The sequence below is a fragment of the Hypanus sabinus genome, chromosome 5 (genome assembly GCF_030144855.1).
Source record: "Hypanus sabinus isolate sHypSab1 chromosome 5, sHypSab1.hap1, whole genome shotgun sequence".
In the NCBI taxonomy this organism is placed as follows: Eukaryota; Metazoa; Chordata; class Chondrichthyes; order Myliobatiformes; family Dasyatidae; genus Hypanus; species Hypanus sabinus.
The window spans coordinates 6,401,379-6,422,090 of record NC_082710.1 but is presented as its reverse complement, the minus strand read 5'-3'; the positions used below and the strand labels follow the sequence as shown (position 1 = coordinate 6,422,090).

Below are 20,712 nucleotides of genomic sequence, written 5' to 3'. Positions count from 1 at the left end.
ATCAGAGGTAAGTTTTTCATGCAGCGAGTGATGAGTATGTGGAATGGGCTGCCAGTGATGGTGGTGGAGGCAGATATGATAGGGTGTTTTAAGAGATCCTGCATAGGTAGATGGAGCTTAGAAAAATACAGGGCAATGGGTAACCCAAGGTAATTTCTAAGGTAAGGACATGTTCAGCACAGCTTTGTGGGCCAAAGGGCCTGTATTGTGCTGTAGGTTTTCTATGTTTCTATAGATCTGTGACCATTGAAATCTTCAGATTGAGATCATGGAGGGCATTGATTGACCGTCTCCTGTATTAGCTCAGAAACTGACTACTAGGTAATGAAAGAATTCAATCGATGTTTTTTTTAATAAATGTACCTTTGGAGCATATCCACCATGAGTGGGAAGAGTTAGATAAAAGGTTGGCACAATATGCCAGCCGAGCCTGTTACCTTGCTGTATCTCAAATTAGCATAGGCCGAAGGGCCTATACTGTGTTCTGTTTTCTACAAACTTAATGAATTGATATTAGTATCCAGTTTTTTGTAATTATTGGTCCAATTTTACAGTTTACTTTTTCAGAGGGTCAATCTCTTGCAACCATTTCACTTGTGGTGTTAGCTGACGATATCCCAGAGGGAGCCGAGTTTGTGACTATAATGCTTGTAAATGTCACCACTGTGGATGTGCGAGACCAAGCTAAAGGTGCGACCATTGATTCCAGCAAAAGGAATGGCGTCCTGACAGTGCTCCCTAATGACTCACCCTATGGTGTGATCAGCTGGCACAGAAACTCTCACAACATCTCTTTGCAGGAGCCTGAATGTAAGTTTTGTGTAGTTCCTGTTGCAGATTAATCATTTTGCAGTTTCAATCACCTCGGGATTATGCTGATCTTTGATTGTTCACAGTTGTCCCTGGGGACAGAGGAGGGGAGGTGTTCAGACCCATGACCGAAACATTCCTTGGGGAAACCCTGTGGTCTGTCCCTGGGGACAGAGGAGGGGAGGTGTTCAGACCCATGACCGAAACATTCCTTGGGGAAACCCTGTGGAGTGTCCCTGGGGACAGAGGAGGGGAGGTGTTCAGACCCATGACCGAAACATTCCTTTTGAAACCCTGTGGAGTGTCCCTGGGGACAGAGGAGGGGAGGTGTTCAGACCCATGACCGAAACATTCCTTTTGAAACCCTGTGGAGTGTCCCTGGGGACAGAGGAGGGGAGGTGTTCAGACCCATGACTGAAACATTCCTTGGGGAAACCCTGTGGAGTGTCCCTGGGGACAGAGGAGGGGAGGTGTTCAGACCCATGACCGAAACATTCCTTGGGGAAACCCTGTGGTCTGTCCCTGGGGACAGAGGAGGGGAGGTGTTCAGACCCATGACCGAAACATTCCTTGGGGAAACCCTGTGGAGTGTCCCTGGGGACAGAGGAGGGGAGGTGTTCAGACCCATGACCGAAACATTCCTTGGGGAAACCCTGTGGAGTGTCCCTGGGGACAGAGGAGGGGAGGTGTTCAGACCCATGACCGAAACATTCCTTGGGGAAACCCTGTGGTCTGTCCCTGGGGACAGAGGTGGGGAGGTGTTCAGACCCATGACTGAAACATTCCTTGGGGGAACCCTGTGGTCTGTCCCTGGGGACAGAGGAGGGGAGGTGTTCAGACCCATGACCGAAACATTCCTTGGGGAAACCCTGTGGAGTGTCCCTGGGGACAGAGGTGGGGAGGTGTTCAGACCCATGACTGAAACATTCCTTGGGGAAACCCTGTGGAGTGTCCCTGGGGACAGAGGAGGGGAGGTGTTCAGACCCATGACCGAAACATTCCTTGGGGAAACCCTGTGGAGTGTCCCTGGGGACAGAGGAGGGGAGGTGTTCAGACCCATGACTGAAACATTCCTTGGGGGAACCCTGTGGTCTGTCCCTGGGGACAGAGGTGGGGAGGTGTTCAGACCCATGACCGAAACATTCCTTGGGGAAACCCTGTGGTCTGTCCCTGGGGACAGAGGAGGGGAGGTGTTCAGACCCATGACCGAAACATTCCTTGGGGAAACCCTGTGGAGTGTCCCTGGGGACAGAGGTGGGGAGGTGTTCAGACCCATGACCGAAACATTCCTTTTGAAACCCTGTGGAGTGTCCCTGGGGACAGAGGAGGGGAGGTGTTCAGACCCATGACTGAAACATTCCTTGGGGAAACCCTGTGGAGTGTCCCTGGGGACAGAGGAGGGGAGGTGTTCAGACCCATGACCGAAACATTCCTTGGGGAAACCCTGTGGTCTGTCCCTGGGGACAGAGGAGGGGAGGTGTTCAGACCCATGACCGAAACATTCCTTGGGGGAACCCTGTGGAGTGTCCCTGGGGACAGAGGTGGGGAGGTGTTCAGACCCATGACCGAAACATTCCTTGGGGGAACCCTGTGGAGTGTCCCTGGGGACAGAGGTGGGGAGGTGTTCAGACCCATGACCGAAACATTCCTTGGGGGAACCCTGTGGTCTGTCCCTGGGGACAGAGGTGGGGAGGTGTTCAGACCCATGACCGAAACATTCCTTTTGAAACCCTGTGGTCTGTCCCTGGGGACAGAGGTGGGGAGGTGTTCAGACCCATGACCGAAACATTCCTTGGGGAAACCCTGTGGTCTGTCCCTGGGGACAGAGGAGGGGAGGTGTTCAGACCCATGACTGAAACATTCCTTGGGGAACTGTGCTTCTGAGCACTTTGTCCCAAGTAGGTTAAAATATTCCCTGTGGAGGGTTTCCCAGGGCAGAAGTGGCTAATATGAGGGGGAGTAATTTGTGGTGATTGGAGGGAAGTATTGAGGGAATGACAGAGAGTGGTGAGGGTGTGGAATGCCCTGCGAGGGTGCTGGTAGGTGCACGTATATTAGGAACTCTAAGAGTAACACATACAAAATGCTGGAGGAACTCAGCAGGCCAGGCAACATCTTATGTTTTGAACTATACATTTAAGGAAAATGTAAGAAATTCTTAGATAGGCACATGGATGATAGAAAAGTCAAGGGTTATGTTGGTTGGAAGGTTTAGATTGATTTTCGAATAGGTTATGAGGTAGGCACAACAATGTGGGCTGAAGGGCCTGTACTGTACTGTATCATTCTATGTCCTATCTTGGTAAGGTACAAAATTAATGGGATTTTGTTAGCAAATGCATGTTCATTTTGAAATATAAATGTATATATTGTAGCCTGGGAAAAATACACTCAGGACAACAAATACTTTTTCAGGTCTTTAATTCCTTTATCAGTTTGAGATGTTTTAATGCAGGAAGAGGGTATCAAAATAAAAGGAACAAAATGAATTTGAAAAAACAGTTTCTGCTGTTACAATCTCAGCTTAATTTTAGTCCACGCTATTATGTATCAACTGGTTACGTATGCGATATGAAAATAAATAAAGCCAGGTATACAAAACCAATACGGTAGTGGCAATTTTTGGCATACATGTGCTTAACTTCCAATCGCATATAGTCTGGACCCTGAAGTAAGTTCTCCTCGCTCATGTTACGTGAACAGAGACTAACACATTCACCTTACTCTGTTACACTCACATTCAGTAATGAAACAATAAAGTAAGACAGAGATAAACTTTTACAATATATTGCCTTGTAGTTAAACTACTAAAAGACTAAGCTGCTAGGCCAATAAGGAACTTCACATGGTCACACTGTCCAGTGCTGTTACCTTATTCGCGAAAATCTAAAGCATTCTCATGAAAAACATGTCAAATTACTGATATTCTAGATTTACAAACAAGTATAAATGAATTTAACTGCATATTATTAAATATTATTCATCTTTCCTCAGCATACCTGGGAAAAAGCAGCTCCCGGTACGATCTTTATCTCTCTAGAACGTTGTAACTCTTGTTTCTATTCACAGCATCACCATTTTCTCTTAAAGGCACAGGCAGCTATTTTACCATTACCAGGGTGAATACTTAAGTGCACTTTTAAAAATAAAAATAATATTCAATGGTCACTTGGGTACAGATATTAAAGTTATAAACATTACTGTTCAATGTTTATTACTTTAATATGTTAGTATCACTAATACACTTTATTAGGTATACCCACTCGTTAATGCAAATATCTAAGCAGCCAATCATGTGGCAAAGCATAACTCAATGCATAAAAACATGCAGACATGGTCAAGAAGTTCAATTGTTGTTCAGACCAAACATCAGAACGGGGAAGAAATGTGATCTAAGTGACTTTGACCGTGGCAGACAGGCTGGTTTGGAAATCTCAGAAACTGCTGATCTCCTGGGATATTTACACACAATACTCTCTAGAATTTACAAAGTATGGCGTGACAAACAAAAAATAGTCCAGTGAGCAACAGTTCTGTGGAGTAAAAGACCTTGAGAGGGGTCAGAGGAGAATGGCCTACCTGGTTCAAGCTGACAGGAAGTTGACAGGAACTCAAATAGTCACGTGTTGCAACAGTGGTGTGCTGAAAAGCATCTCTGAATGCACAACACATCTTGCAGTGGATGGGTTTCAGCAGCAGGAGACCATGAACTCTCTTTTTGTTGGGCTGTATTCATGAGTATTCATGTATGGTTGAATGACATGACAATTAAACTTGAAACTGAAACATATACTTAGTGGCCACTTTATTAGGTACAACAAGTACCTAACTAATAAAGTGGCGACTGAGTGCATATTTATAATTTACTTATTTATTGCTATCATATGTTTTCGTCAGTTTATAAAAAAGAGAAAATCTTCAGATGCTGGAAATGCAAGCAACACACACAAAGTGCTGGAGACATCGACTGCACTTTTTTCCATAGATGCTGCCTGGCCTTTTTGTCAGTTTACCTGCTTCATTCTTTCATTGTTGACACTAATTACAACTGTTTTCATTGCTTGGTCCTGCCACATTTACAGATGCTGGTAATGTAAAATGAGTTTATTTGCCTGCATACAAACTAGACATTACTGAATAATGAGAGGGCAGTTGTAAATCCTGTTCTAGATGATTTCAGAAAGCATTATCTTGAATTCTACTGAAAGAAATTATATTTCTGCCTCAGAGTGATTTAGATTTCTTATTTTGTCTAGGTGGCTGTTGGCCTGTTTTACAACTAATTTGTTATTTCTGTTGAATGTGCTGTCAAATGAAACCAAAATACTTCTTTCAGAAACTTACCTTAATAAGTAGGCAAGCAAAATGATAACTTTAAACTGTTTTTGTCTTTTTGCAGTTGAGTCAACTGATGTCACTTTAACAATAATTCGTGAAGAAGGATTTGTGGGTGATGTTATTGTTCAGTACAGCACAAAACCAAATCTTTTCCTTCCACTTGTCAACCAAGCAACTGCAAATGAAGATTATAACAGCATTCATGGCACAGTCATTTTAAAGGAAAACAGCACACAGGCTTTGATTAGACTTACGATATTTCCTGTAAGTTTCTTAAAGCACATGAATTGTTTACTTAGAAATACAGCACGGAACAGGCCCCTCTGGCCCTTCATGCTGCGCAGCCCAGTAATCCCCTGAATTAACCCTAAACTAAACACAGGACCATTTACAATGGCCAATTAACCTACTAACCAGTCTTTGGACTGTAGGAGGAAACTGGAGCACCCGGAGAAAGCCCACAGAGGATGCTGGGATTGAACTCCGAACTCCAAGCTGTAATAGTGTCATACTAACTGCTATGCTACTGTGGCTCCTAACGCACCTCTAGTTCTAAAGCATTTACTGCCAGTTGTTATTCCTGCTAAATACTGTTACTGTGGGTAATCCTACAATAAGAAACGTGGGTGAGATGTTATACTAAATGCTTCTGGTGACTCTACGTCAATTTATTAACCACATTGGGTTATATTTTATGCTTATTTCTGGCAGTAGGATAAAGATTAGCTATACTTATTTGTCACATATACTGTATTGTGCAATAGTCTTAGGCGCATATATATGCTGTAGCTAGGGTACCTAGGACTTTTGCACAGTGCTGTATTTGTCAATGTAGATTGGAGAGCAAGTTTGTAAATCTGGCAGGAGCAAAGGATGTTGGGAAGGGTCAGAGTAGAGTGCCATGGGAGGGGTGTGAGACAGATAGCAGAGAAGGAGTGCCAGGACGAGGGGACAGTGTAGGTGCAGACATGTCTAGCACTGAGATACCAGGCAAGGTCATTTGAATCTAAACAATTGGTTTACTGGCTAGTACAGAATTTCTCTCTGGTGCTTCCCACTGCCTCCCCTTTCCCTTCCACTTTTCCCAACCATGATTCCCCTCTCCCTGCCTCCTTCCCACTCTCAGAACCATATCAGAATCAGGTTTATCATCACTCACATATGTCATGAAATTTGTTCTTTTTATGTGGCAGCAATACAGTGTGATACATAAAATTACCACAGTCCTGTGCAAAAGTAGTAGGCACCCTAGCTATATATACATGTGCCTAAGACTTTCACAGTGCTATACATACCACAAAATGCTTCAACTGTATCAACAACCAGCAAAGTCTAACAATTTAATGTGGGTGGCCACCAATGGCACTACCCCTTCCAGCGGCAGTGTCACCTACCCGCAAATTACTAACCCTAGCCCGTACGTATTTGGAATATGAGAGGACACCGGAACAGCTGAAAGAAACCCACACGATCATGGGGAGATCTTACATTTCCTTACAGACCACGGTAGGATTTCAAGCCGGTTGCTGGTGTGGTGAAGCCTTACATTAACTGCCACACTACTGTGCAGAACAAGGAAGCAATTCTAACCTGAGATGGGAAATTAAAAACTTTGAATGCTAAAGAGAGTGCAAGCCTGGAACTAACTAGAAACTGATAGGTAAAGCCAGCTGGGTTGGGGAGGGGAGGATGAAGTAAGAAGCTGGGAGGTAATAGGCCCTTTACCCTTTACACCTATCACCTTCGAGCTTCGTACTCCCTCACCTACCTGGCTTCATCTTTCACTTTCTAATTTATACCTTACCCTTCCCCTCACCTTCTTACTCCGGCATCTTCCCCCTTCCTTTCCAGTCCTGAAGAGGGGTCTCAAACCAAAACATCGACTGTTTCTTCCTCTTCATAGATGCTGCCCAACCTGCTGAGTTTCTCCAGCATTTTGTGTGTGTGTTACTCTGGATTTCCAACATCTGCAGAATCTCTTGAGTTTATGCTTAACAGAGACCCAATGTAGACTGGAAGACCACTTCGTCAAGCACTTACACTCTGTACGCCAGAAAAAGTGGTGGGATCTCCTGGTAGCCACCCATTTCAATTCCACCTCCCATTCCCATTCTGACATGTTAGTCCATGACCTCGTCTACTGCTGCAATGAGGTCATACTCAGGTTGGAGCAGCACCTTATATTCTGTCTGGAGCCTCCAATCTGATGGCATGAACATCGATTTTTCAAACTTCCAGTAATTGCCTCCCTCCCTCCCTCCCCCCATTTACCATTCCCCATTCCTGTTTCCCCCTCTCACATTATCTCTTTACCTGGCCATCACCTCCCTCTGGTGCTCCTTCCCCTTACCTTTCATCCATGGCCTTCTAGGCTATCCTATCAAATTTCCCCTTCTCCAGCCCTTTCATAATTCATCTTCACCCCTTCCCCATCTCCCTGTTTCACCTATCGCCTACCACCTTGTGCTTCTTCCCCTCCCCCACCTCTTACTCTGACTTCTCCTCTTTCTTTCCAGACCTGATGAGCAATGTTCCCTCTAATTTTTAATGGCCAGTGTGCGCAAAAATCTCGTGTTGTGTTATTTTTTGCCCATTGACAGCAACATGTGTGCACTGAATTATTTCTTACAATGAAATCAGTATAAGGAAGCCAGTACTAAAATCTGCAAACAAGTTATCACAATCTCCATGTTGTCAACACCATCCACATCAGAAACCTGGAAGGGAAATGTGACGGTGTACAATCGTGAAATATACTTAACATGGCAACGAGGTAGAGGGTGACAACCTTTTGTATGGAGTTTAAGCTTCTTTGTGCGCTAGTAACAAAAGATGTGTGTGCACACACACCTTAGAGGGAACAGCGCCGATGAAGGGTCTCAGCATGAAATGTCGACTGTGTACTCTTCTCTGTAGATGCTGCCTGGCCTGCTGAGTTTCTCCAGCATTTTGTGTGTATTGCAAAGTACCAATGCCAATACTGTTCAGACTCAAGGGGCCGAATAGCTTAATTCTGCTCCTATGTCTTATTATCTGATGGATGTTTAAGAGACTTTTAGTTAGGCACATGGATAAAAGAAAAATGGAGGGGTACGGAAGGGCTGGATTGATTGTGAAGTACGGTAGGCTTATATAGATTGGCACAACATCATGGCTGAAGGATCCGTACTGCGCCGTAATGTTCTATGCTCTCATTTCTAAATAAGGTCTAACAGCATCATTACAGCAAAGACATGCCTTTATTTAATTAAGTAACATATCTGAGAATGAAAGGTGTACAAGGTGATAATTCTGCTCCTATATCTTGGTGGTCTTATTATAAGAGACATAGATTGAGTGGACAGATAGAGACTTTTTCCAAGGGTAGAAATGGGTATTACAAAGAGGCCTAATTTTAAGGTTATTGGAGGAAAGTATGGGGGAGGGGATGTCTGAGGTAGGTTTTTACAGAAAGTGGTGGGTGCATGCAACACCCTGCCAGAGTAGTGGTAGAGGCAGATACATTAGGGACATTTAAGAGATTCTTAGATGTATCATAGATTCACGTATCATAGGTCTTCCATTGATTCTGTTATAGTTATTTTATAGAAGCCTACTGTACAGGCCATTCACCCACAATGTTATGCCAACCTGACTCCAAGATCACCCTAACCCTTCCTTTCCACATAGCCCTCCATTATTCTATCATCCATGGGATGAAAGAAAAATATATCTGACATCTAAGTTCAAATATGTCCTCCAGGTCTTCACCTGTGGCTAAGGAGGACACAAACGTACTGGTCAAGACCCCAGCAATCTCATCTCCTGCATCCTTCAATAACCTAGGGTAAATCTCATTACACCCTGGGGACTTATCTACCTTAATAGTCCTTAGGAGGCCCAACACTTCCTCCTCCTTGATCTCTGATCGCCCTAACATATTAATAGACTCAGCACTGATCTCCTGGTCCTCCATATCCTTTTCCTTGGTAAATATTGAAGCAAAATACTCAATAAGAATCTGGTTCACATTCTCTGCATCCAAGCCAATGTTCCCCCCTTTATTCTTGAGTGGTCTCACCCTCTCCCTAGTTATCCACTTGCTCTTGATGTATGTATAGAATGCCTTGGGATTCACCTCAATCCTACCTGCCTAAGACTCTTCTTGGTCCATCCTGGCTTTCCTAATTCCCTTCTTTAGTTCTTTTCTGGCACCTTTATACTCATGTGCTTTGTTTGATCCTAATTTCTGAATCCTTACATACTTTTCCTTCTCCTTCTTGACTAAATCCATCACCACTCTGTACATTCAAGGTTCTCTTAGTTTTCTATCCCCATCCTTCCTTCTAACAGGAATATACCTTTCCTGTACTCTACAATTGATCTTTAAACACCTGACTTGCCAGAGAAAACGTGTTCCCAGTTAACACTTCTTAGTTCCTGTCTAACGCTCTCTTAATGTGCTCTACTCCATTTTAAAACATTTTCACAAGGACCATATCTGTCCTTATCTATAGCTATCTTGAAAGTTGAGGAGCTGTGTCACTCTTCCCTATCTGCTCACCCACTGAAAGGTCAGTCACCTGTTTCTCAATGTCCCGGTGCCTATTGGAAGGGGGTGGGGGTTGGCTCTGTAGTTCAATCCCAGCAGTGTGATTGCTCCCTTCCTATTCCTGAGTTCCATCCAAATGGACTCGGTGTCTGACCCCTCCATTATGTCTCCCTGAGTGCAGCTGTGATATTGTCCCTGATTAGTAACACAACTCCACCTCCACTGTTACTTCTTCCTCTATCTTTTCTAAAACATCAACAACCTAGTACAATAATCACCCATTCCTGCCTGCCTCTCTCAACTAAATTTCAGTCATGGCTACAATATCATCGTTCCATGTATTGATCATGCTCTAAATTCATCACCCTAGCATTAAAGTATACACACTTCAAACTATCTGATCTATCATACCTGTTTTTCGATTTTGCCTTTCAATACTTTTCCTGACATCTACCTTCTGGTCTGATCTTTGCCTTACTGACCAGCCCTCTGCAAAACTAGTTTAAACTCCCTTGAGTAGCATCAGCAAACCTCCTGGCTGGATATAGATTCCCCTCCAGCTGAGGGGGATAATAAATCAGCCATAATGGAATGGCAGAGCAGACTTATTGAGCCAAATGGCCAATTCTGCTCCTATGACTTGTGGTGTTGATATCTAAAGTATGGACCTTTTACCCATAGTGTCATGCTGACCTATGTAATACTTGTATCTTATTAAAATTTACTTTTCTTTTTATTCAAGGACAACATTCCTGAATTACACGAAAGCTTTCTAGTTAACATTACTGATGTGAAACTGACCAATACTACGCATGTTGGAGGGAAGCCCAGAGTGAAGCGTTTGCAAATGGAGCTTGCGGAAGTAACGATCAGAGAGAACGATGACCCCAGAGGAATCATTCATTTCAACACGTCAAGGGTATAATTTATTCTGTAATTTATACATGATTGCTCATTGAGATGCCGCACCTAACTAACCAAAGGCTATTGAGTATGTTTCTCTACTCAGCAGCTAGGCAGCATCTATAGGGAGAAGCGATGTCAATGTTTCGGGCCGAGACCTTTCGTCAGGACCCTTTGTGTGTGTTGTTGTTTGAATTTCCAGCATCTGCAGATTTCCTCGTGTTTTCTGTACTCAAATGCTTTAGTAATTGAGCTAGATTATTATTCTACAATAAGTGATCAAAATTGACCAACGCACCACTGTCATCACCCTATCCTCCATCAGGGACATATACACAGAAAGGTGCCAGAAAAAAACAGGAACATCATGAAGGATCCCACCCACCCTGTTCATGGACTGTTTGTTCCATTCCCATCAGGGAGGAGGCTACATAGCATCCATCCCAGGGCCAGCAGGCTCAACAGTTACTCTCCCCAAGCAGTAAGGCTGATCAACACCTCCACCACTCCACATCCCCAACCACTACTACATTAACCATTTCCTGTCACTCACCTTATGTACAGACATTCCTGTGCCTAGTGTCACTTCATGGACGTACAAACAATCTGTGCTATCTTACATATTTATATTTATTGATCCAAGATGGCGGCGCGACGCAGCTTGCAGCAGCCACTCTGGAACTGATTATCTGTTATTTGTGAAGTGGGGTGCCGTGCGCAATCATAATCGATTGAAAACGGATGTGGGAGCGCGGAGGAACATCAGGAAATCTCCAGGAAGACTTTCTTCGTTGCAGCTGCTGCTGTGAGGTCCGGGACTCTGCTGGGAAGAACAGGCCCCCAGTCCTTGGGGTCGCTTTACCGATGGCCGCTGGTGGGGCCGTCTTAATATGCTCGGCAGAGGACGGAGCTCGGAGAAGCTGTGCCGGAGGGGATGGTCATCGGCTCGGAGGTTCGACGGACTCAGAGTCCTTTCGACGGACTCAGGTCGCTCTCGGTGTGTGCTGTGTCTGCGAGGCTGGTTTCGACGGAGCTTCCATTGTGTGCTGCGTCTGCGAGGCTGAGTCGGGCGGCGCCTTGAAGTCCATAGTGGGGGTATTCCCTTCTGCCGCCGGCGTGGGATGGCGAGTCTGTCAGGACCCTGGGGTCTTGTGGAAACTGTGGTGATTTCTTTTGAACTTATGGTCCTTTAACATCTTGGACTATTTTTTCTGTGCCCACAGTCTGGTTTTTTTTTTATCAATTATGCTATTGTTTGCACTGTTGTAACTACATGTTGTAATTATGTGGTTTTGTGCAGGTCTTGTAGCTTTAGTTTTTGGTCTTGTTTGTCTGGTGGATTTGGAGCTCCTTTCCGGGGAACACACTAGACAGTAGCGGGATATTAATACGCAACAGCCTCCCTGGACTCTGGATTGGGGATTGCCAAACGTTATGTGGATTTTTTAGCGTAGTCTGTTTTGTCATATGCTTTTGTGATATCATTCTGGGGGAACGTTGTCTCATTTTTTAACTGCATTGCATTTGTGGTTTCTAAATGACAATAAACTGAATCTGAATCTGAATTATTGTGTTTTTTATTGTTATGTCCTTTAACTTTTGTGGGGTATTTTTTGTTGCATCAGAACCAGAGTAAAAATTATTTTGTTCTCTTTTAAACTTGTGTACATTAAGTAATCTTAAATCTCGTGTTTCTTAGATGAAATTCACACACAAAATGTTGGAAGAACTCAGCAGGTCAGGCAGCATCTGTGGAGAGGAATAAACAGCCGATGTTTGGGGCTGAGATCCCATTGCCAGGACCCTTTATTCATCTCAAACCACTGACTGTTTATTCCTTCCATACATGCTGCCTGACTTGACAAGTTCCTACAGCATTTTGTGTATGTTGCTGAAGATTTCCAACATCTCCAAAGTCTATCCTGAAGGAGGGTCTCAGCTCGAAACGTTGACTGTTTATTCATTTCCTTAGATGCTGCCTGATCTGCAGAGTTTCTCCAGCATTTTGTGTGTGCTGCTTTGGATTTCCAGCACCTGCTTAATCTTAAGTGGCAACAGTATAGAGTCGTGAATACTGCAGCTTGAAAATTGATGCAGAACATGCTCGTACAAACATCATACAATAGTTCATGGATCCCGCAGGAGCAGTTAGTGCGACACTGTTACAGCTCTGGACATCGGAGTTCAGAGTTCAATTCCAATGTGGAGCTTGTACATCTCCCCTGTGACCTTGTGGGTTTCCTCTGGGTGCTCCAGTTTCTTCCCACAGTCCGAAGGCATATCAGTTAGTAGGTTAATTGGCTGTAAATTGTCCCCTGATCAGGTTGGGGTTAAATCAGTGGTTGTTGAGCAGCGTGGCTTGAAGGATCGGAAGGTTCTATTTCACACTATATCTCTATCTAAAATTAAAATAAATTAACTTGGTCAGTTTATGGTAAAGTGATTAATAATACTATACAATATCTGTTAAATATTGGCAGAATGAAACCGATGCAGTTGTCGCGTATGAGATGGCCCCTCCAGGAAACCTGCTGAAATTGCCAGTAGTCCGTAGTGCTGGCAGATTTGGAGAAGTAACTGTGCTTTGGGAAGCTCTGCCCAGAAGTGCCAGCTTGTCAGATTTTACACCGTCCAATGGGACTCTCACTTTTGCCGAAGGAATGGTAAGCTTTACTTCATGTGGCCTGAAATGGAAGTGGCAAGATCTTTGGCCCAATTGGTCTGTGTTGTATTTCCCTTTCACTCTTTCATCCTAATCCCATATGTCTACTTTTGTTAAACACTGTAGACTCCGGTTCATTGGGACACATCGGGATCAGTACAATCTGGCTTCTCCAATTAGCTGAAGTTTAATGGAAATAGCTAAAAAGGTCTAAAAAAGACAGACTGTTGTTTAACTGAGTAAATACAGAATAAATTAGGACACTATCAATGCTACTACAGTTCTATAAAACAGTGTATTGGTTCCCAGTCATTACTAACAGTAGAATTCAGCAAACAGTGCCAAACTCTTTTGATTGACTGTAAATGAACAAAATCAGTGCAGACACCTAGTGCAGATAATGGACTGCCTTCATACAATGCTATTGACAATTGTATCCTCCAATTCTTCACTTTCATTGCGGCGTTCAAGATAATTGTTGATACCTTCAAATTCTTCGTCAGCCCAACTTGTTGAAGCAGTGAAATTCTTTTATTTTCACTCCTGGTTGTTTCTGGCACCTGCAGTGAGCAAAGCAGTTCTGAATTGTCTGACAGCTTATAACTCACCAAACATCAGTGACAAAACTCACTGCTTGTTGAAGCACGTGTATCTGATGCTACTTAAAAATTGTTCACTCTAAGTATGGTGTCGGGCATATCGGCGACACAAGTGCACGCGGCTGACGCTAGTTAAAAACTGTTCAGAAACCATCTCTTGTCCCAATTAAGCAGCATTGTATGCCAGAGAAATGAAGAGAATCCTGGCTATGTTGATTGGCATTTGTTCTTTAAGAGTTGGCCCAAATAAACTGCTACTCTGATTAACCGATGGCCCAATTAATCGGAATCCACTGTATTTATTTAATATTCATTGAGATAATTGCAGTACCACGTACTCCAGGCTTATGTTGTTTCGGGTAATGGAAATTCACCTTTACGAAATTCAAAGCCAAAGTTCAGTTTAAAGGTAAAGATTAGCTTTATTTGTCACATGTACATCAAAACATTCAGTGAAATGTGTCATTTGTGTCAAATCAAATTGGTGAGGATCATGCTGGCCAGTCTGCAAGTGTCGTCACATATCCATTGCCATATAGCATGCCCACAATACCAACTGTATGTCTTCGGAATGTGGGAAGAAACCAGAGCACCCAGAGGAAACCCCCGTGGAACCTCAATCACTAGTACTGTAATAGCAGTGTGCTGCTGTGCATCTATCGTCAGATGCGCAAGTACATATACTTCACCATGGATGGTCCGAAGCCCAGCTGCGAAAGGAGGAGGGTTGGGTATGGGGCTAGCAACCCAGTCCCATAAAACCCCAGTGCTACAGAAATGCCTCTAGAAGCTCCAAAGACCTCATAACTGAGAAAGGAAGGAGACTCCAAGGAGACAGACTGTACCTGGAGACAAGTTGAAAGACTGGCCAAGGACACAAGGACAGAGGTCTCTGGTGAGCTACTGCTGGTAGCCAATGCCCCAGCCAGGGGTGATGGGGCTTAAGGAAAAGAAATAGACAAGTTCATATATTCGCGGCTGCAATGAAGAAATCCCTTGTGGCAGCATCACAGACACATAGCATCATACAAGCAGCATTCACAATAAAAACAGAATTAAACAGAAATTAGACACATTTTTACAAGAAAGAACACAATTAGAACAGAAAGAAACAAAGTAATACACAAAACGCCCGATGAACTCAGTGCATCTATGGAGGGAAATGGACAAGTGATGTTTTGGGTTGTAACTCTTCCCACCATTGATGCTGCCTGACCCGCTGAGTTCTCCAGCAACTTTTGTGCATTGCTTCAGTTTCCTCTTGTTACTCAAAAAAAGGCAAACATTTTATAACTTTATTGTAAAGTTGTCAAAATGGTCATGGTGTTACTAATTTACAGTGATTAGGATTGTGTCAGATGGTTCAGAAGCTGAACGGTTGAAAGGAAGTAGCTGTTCTAGAAGTAAACAGTTCATAATTTTTTATTTAAAAAGAGATCAGAATAAAAATTTGCTGACATGGAATTTATTTGGCAAAGAAACATAAATACAAAATTTATACAAGGGGGCATAACTTTCAGGAAGGTATGGAGGGATGTCAGAAGTAGGCTTTGTTTTTACACAGAGAGTACTGACCAGCTGCTGGGGTGGTGGTGAGACAGATACATTAGGGACATTTAAGAGACTCTTTGATAGGCACATGGATGAAAGTAAAATTAGTTAGATTGGTAAAATGGTTCAATTGATGTTAGAATAGGTTAAAAGGTTGGTGCAGCATTTTGGACCATAGTGGTTGTATTTTGCTGTAAGGGTGTATGTTCTATATTCAGTGTTCTAGAACTAAACAAGTTCAAGTTTAATTCTTATTTAACTATATATGAATACCCATGAACACAGTCAAATGAAACAGCAAGTTTTCCACCAGGGTCAAGGTGCAAAAACAGAGTATCAAACTGTCATACACAGCAAGAGGCCGATACAAAGCATATAAGATGGCAGAAAACATATAATTACACAAAAAATATAATATAGCCCAAGTCCCTGGGTGTCATGTCCTATAGATTGATGGTGCATGAACGTTGTTGGGAAGATCGAGCCTAAAGCAGGTCTGCTAATGAGCCATTTTGTTACTACAAGTAAAGTATATTTTCACATTTATCAAATCACCTCTCGTTCTCCTCAATTTACCAAAATCTCCAAATGAGAATGGTAATCTTAAAATAGAAACACAGAAACATAGAAAATAGGTGCAGGAGTAGGCTATTCAGCCCTTCGAGCCTGCACCACCATTCAGTATGATCATGGCTGATCATCCAGCTCAGAACCCTGTACCTGCTTTCTCGCCATACGCCCTGATCCCTTTAGCCACAAGGGCCATATCTAACTTCCTCTTAAATATAGCCAATAAACCGGCTTCAACTGTTTCCTGTGGCAGAGAATTCCACAGATTCACCACTCTCTGTGTGAAGAAGTTTTTCCTCATCTCAGTCCTAAAAGGCTTCCCCTTTATCCTTAAACTGTGACCCCTCGTTCTGGACTTCCCCAACATTGGAAACAATCTTCCTGCATTTAGCCTGTCCAATCCCTTTAGAATTTTATACGTTTCAATAAGATCTTGGAAACAATCACTCCATAACATAGTGAGGTGCACAGTACTGATGAAGAAGCATGGGGTCTCAAACATCGGTATTTGCAAATAACCAAACCAAAAACTTTCTAACACAATTTTAACATTTTGTTTGAAGCATTCTGCAATTCTAGAAATCATCATAGTGGATGATAATCTGACCGAATTTCTGGAGACATTCTGTGTTGTACTAACGGAAGTGACGGGAGGTGCCACAATAGGAGATGACAACATTATTACCGTCAACATTCCCAACAACGACTCCCCTGTGGGAGTGTTTGGGTTTGTGGAACGTTACGTAAGCAATCTTTTCCTTCCTTCTCAGTCATGTTTAATTTTAGTTATAAGATTTGTCAATGATATGGAGACTGAAACATTAATGCAAATTACTTATAATTTATGGAATATCAATATCTCTTACAGCCAGCATTTATGCCTCATCATTAATACCTTTTAATTTCAAGTTCAAGTTTATTGGCATCTGACTCTACATAAATGGTGGCTGTCAGTCTTGTCCAATGTGGAAAAGCCATTGCACTGGGGCAGTTCCACCTACTTGACCTCAGAAGTCCAGGTCCAGTGGGTCGAACAAGCATCACAAACTGGGATCTTCCTCAGTTGCAGTGGATCACCATGATGTCTTCTGCCATGCTCTCGTCATGCCCTAATGGCCCGTTGGATTTCATTCACCCAGTCTGCTGGAGCTGACATTGCCTGCTGCGACAGGCATTTCCATAGTTCATCAGGGTATGAGGCTCCACTGGTTAACCCTCCACTGGTTTAGCCCATCTGTCAAAGCAGTGTACTGGGATATGGCCACTGTCACATGCAAATAGCTATTTAGAGCCACAGATGAGAGCTGAGTGTCCAGTGGGGTCCAATGATGAGTGAGCTGCCTTGGAATGGACACAATCAGCCCCTTCATCGGGGTGTTACCCCTCCCTGGGTGCCCCATGCACCCCTCCAGGTATAAAACCAAATCACAGTGCACCCACAAAACATATATTGTACAAGGTACATAAAACCAAATATTACCACAAATGTTAATAAAATATCATTCAAATTGTATGTAATGCACAACACAGGTAAACAGTAAACAGCTTGCTGTCCTCGTGACAAGACATCAGTGGTGGCTGTATATTCATTAGTCTCGCAGCCTGAGGGAAGAACCTGTTACCTAGTCTGGCAGTCCTAGTCCTGATGCTCCTGGACCTCCTCCCTGATGGTGGTGGGTCAAAGAGATTGTGGGATGGGTGGTAGGGATCCTCAACAATGTGTTGGGACCTTCATCTTAAGTGCTCCTGGTAAATTGCCTTTGAGAAGATGTAATAGGCAGTCACCTTGAGCTGCAATAGTGTTTCTAGAGCGGTTCCTCATATCATGATGATAGAAGTTCCAGGAAATACATACATTAGTAACTGAAGAATGTTGATCATTTTACACACTTAGATGCTCATGTGACTTTATGCAATATGGCATTCTTTTGCACCTAAGCCTTTGTCCTGTGTGGTGTTCACGGGGGTGCTGTTGGTGTAACAGCAGTACAGTACATTTACTTATTTAGAGATACAGCATTTAAATAGCTGTTCTGGCCCTTCAAACCACATGGCCCCAGCAATCCTCATTTCAACACTAGCCTAATCACAGGACAACTTACAATGACCAATTAACCTACCAACCGGTAGATCTTTGGACTGTGGGAGGAAACAAGAGCACCCGGAGGAAACCCACGTATTTCATGTGGAGGACGTAACTGCATTGCACGCTCCCACTCACCCACCTTCCTCTTCACCTGGTCTCACCTATCACCTCCCAGCTTGCACTCCATCCCCTCTCCACATCTTCTTATATTTTTCTTCTTGCCCTTTCCTTTCCAATCCTGATGAATTGTCTTGGCCCAAACAGTCAACTGTTGTTCATTTCCATAGCTGAGTTCCTCTAGCACAGCAGCATATTTGAGATTGTAATATTTCTGACAATGATTAGATCAGATATGGGAACAAGTTTTAAGAATTCAAGTTCAGATCAGATCTGTATTGACTGTCTGTTGTCAGGTCATACACTGGTCAGGTTTTAGGTGTTAAGAACTTAAGGGTTACTGATACACAACTTTTTTCTTTTAGGTAGCAGTTGAGGAACCATCGACATTGGATGATCCAGCTGGCTTGGTGTCCTTTACTGTCCGTCGAAAGGAAGGTCACGGCTCAGTTCAAATTGTTTGGCAGGTGGACGATGCTGCCGTCGATGATCTCACACCCCTTTCTGGAACTTTGACATTCAGTCAGGTAGGAATAGTAATAGAAACAAGTGGGTAAAATCTGCATATTACTGTAGTATTTTACTACTTACTGTGCTAACTCCATTGACCCAGCGGGCATTTTTAATTTTATTTTATTTGGAGCCAAAGCACAGTAACGGCCATCCAGTGTAAAAAGCCCATGCTGGCCAATTACACCCATGTAATCAATTAACCTACTAACGAGTATGTATTCGGACTGTGGGAGGAAACAGGAGCACACGGAGCAAATTGACAAGGAAATGATGAGAGTATATAGTGGCAAGAATTTAAAACTTATAAAACTAATCCTATAAAAGAAAAAACTGAAATAATTATGTGAATATCTACTGTGATTAGAATGGACTCTTGACCATTCTATCTCATTATGATCTTCGACTTTATTGCCTACCTTCTCTAACTGTAACACTTTATTTTATTTATTTTATTGAGATAAAGCATAGAATAATCCCTTCTGGCTCTTTGAGCCATGCCGCTAGCAACCCCTGATTTAACCCTAGCCTAATCATGGGACAACTTACCAATTAACCTACCAACTGGTACGTTTTTGGACTGTGGTAAGGAACCAGAGGAAACGCCACACTTTCCATGGGGACAGTGTACAGACTCCTTACGGATGATGTTGGAATTGAACTCTGACTCCAACACCCTGTGTTATAATAGTGTCGCACTAACCGCTATGCTACTGTGGCGTAATTCTGTCATCATTTTACCTTGCATTGCTTCAATGCACTGTTAGACCATAAGACCATAAGATATAGGAGCAGAATTAGGCCATTTGGCCCATTGAATTTGCTCTGCCATTTCATCATGGCTGATCCATTTTTCCTCTCAGCCCCAATCTCCTGCCTACTTCATGCCCTGACCAATCAAGAATTAACCATATAACCATATAATTCATCAACCTCTGCCTTAAATATACATGAAGACTTACATAGCTGCTGTGGCGACGGATTCCACAAATTTACCACCCTCTGGCTAAAGAAATTCCTCCTCATATCCATTCTAAAAGACAGCCTCTGTTCTGAGGCTGAGTGTTTGGTCATAGTCTCTCCCGCCACAGGAAACATACTCTCCAGATCCGCTCTATTAAGGCCTTCCACCATTTGATAGATTTCAGTTAGGTCACTCCTCAATGTTCAGTTTTTTTTGTATTTTCACTCCATTTAGAAAACAGTCAACCCTTTCATTTCTTCTACCAAAGTGTATGTTTGTACATTTCTTGATATTGTACTCCATCTGGCATTTCTTTGCGCATTCTCCTAATTTCTCCTAATCTCTCCTAAATCCTCTGTAGCCTCTCTACTTCCTCAAAACTACCTGCCCCCCACCTATCTTTGTATTGTCTGCAAATTTCGCAACAAAACCGCCATCAATTCCGTCATCCAAATCTTTGACATATAACAAAAAAAGTATCGGTCCCAACACAGACCCCATCAGCCAGCCGGAAAAGGCTCCCTTTATTCCAATTCTTTGCCTCCTGTCAATCAGCCATTGCTTTATCAATGCTAGTATCTTTCTTGCAGTGCCATAGGCTCATAACTAGTTAAGCAGCCTCATGTGTGACACCTTGTCAAAGGCCTTTTGAAAATCCAAGTGCACAACATCAATGGATTTTCCTTTGTCTATCCTGCTGGTTATCTCTTCAAAGAATTCTAACAGATTTGACAGGGCAAGATTTTCCCTTGAGGAAACCAACCTACTTTATCATGTGCCTTCAAATACCCTGAAACCATAAGTGACTCCCAACATCTTCCCAGCCACAGAGGTCAGACTAACTGGCCTATAGTTTCTTCCTCTCTCCCTCCATTTTTGCTAAGTTTGTATGGGCCCCCAAATCCTAAGAACTGTCTACAGGGGCACAATTGAGAGCATCCTGACTGGCTGCATCACTGCCTGATATGGGAACTGGCAGATAGAAAGCAAAGGGTAGCAGTGAATGGGTGTTTCTCGGACTGGCTGGAGGTGACTAGTGGGGTACCACAGGGCTCTGTATTGGGACCACAG

At 43.2% G+C, this 20,712-nt stretch overlaps 1 protein-coding gene across 1 annotated transcript in view; it reads left to right on the top strand.

The window, feature by feature from the left end:
- Nucleotides 1-20,712, top strand: part of adgrv1 (adhesion G protein-coupled receptor V1) — a 539,532-nt gene that overhangs the window by 251,347 nt on the left and 267,473 nt on the right. The window contains exons 54-59 of the mRNA XM_059969328.1: nt 555-810; nt 5,210-5,412; nt 10,422-10,598; nt 13,063-13,245; nt 16,528-16,707; nt 18,533-18,694. Of these exons, the coding sequence (XP_059825311.1) occupies nt 555-810; nt 5,210-5,412; nt 10,422-10,598; nt 13,063-13,245; nt 16,528-16,707; nt 18,533-18,694 (1,161 nt within the window). The remainder of the gene's footprint in view (nt 1-554; nt 811-5,209; nt 5,413-10,421; nt 10,599-13,062; nt 13,246-16,527; nt 16,708-18,532; nt 18,695-20,712) is intronic.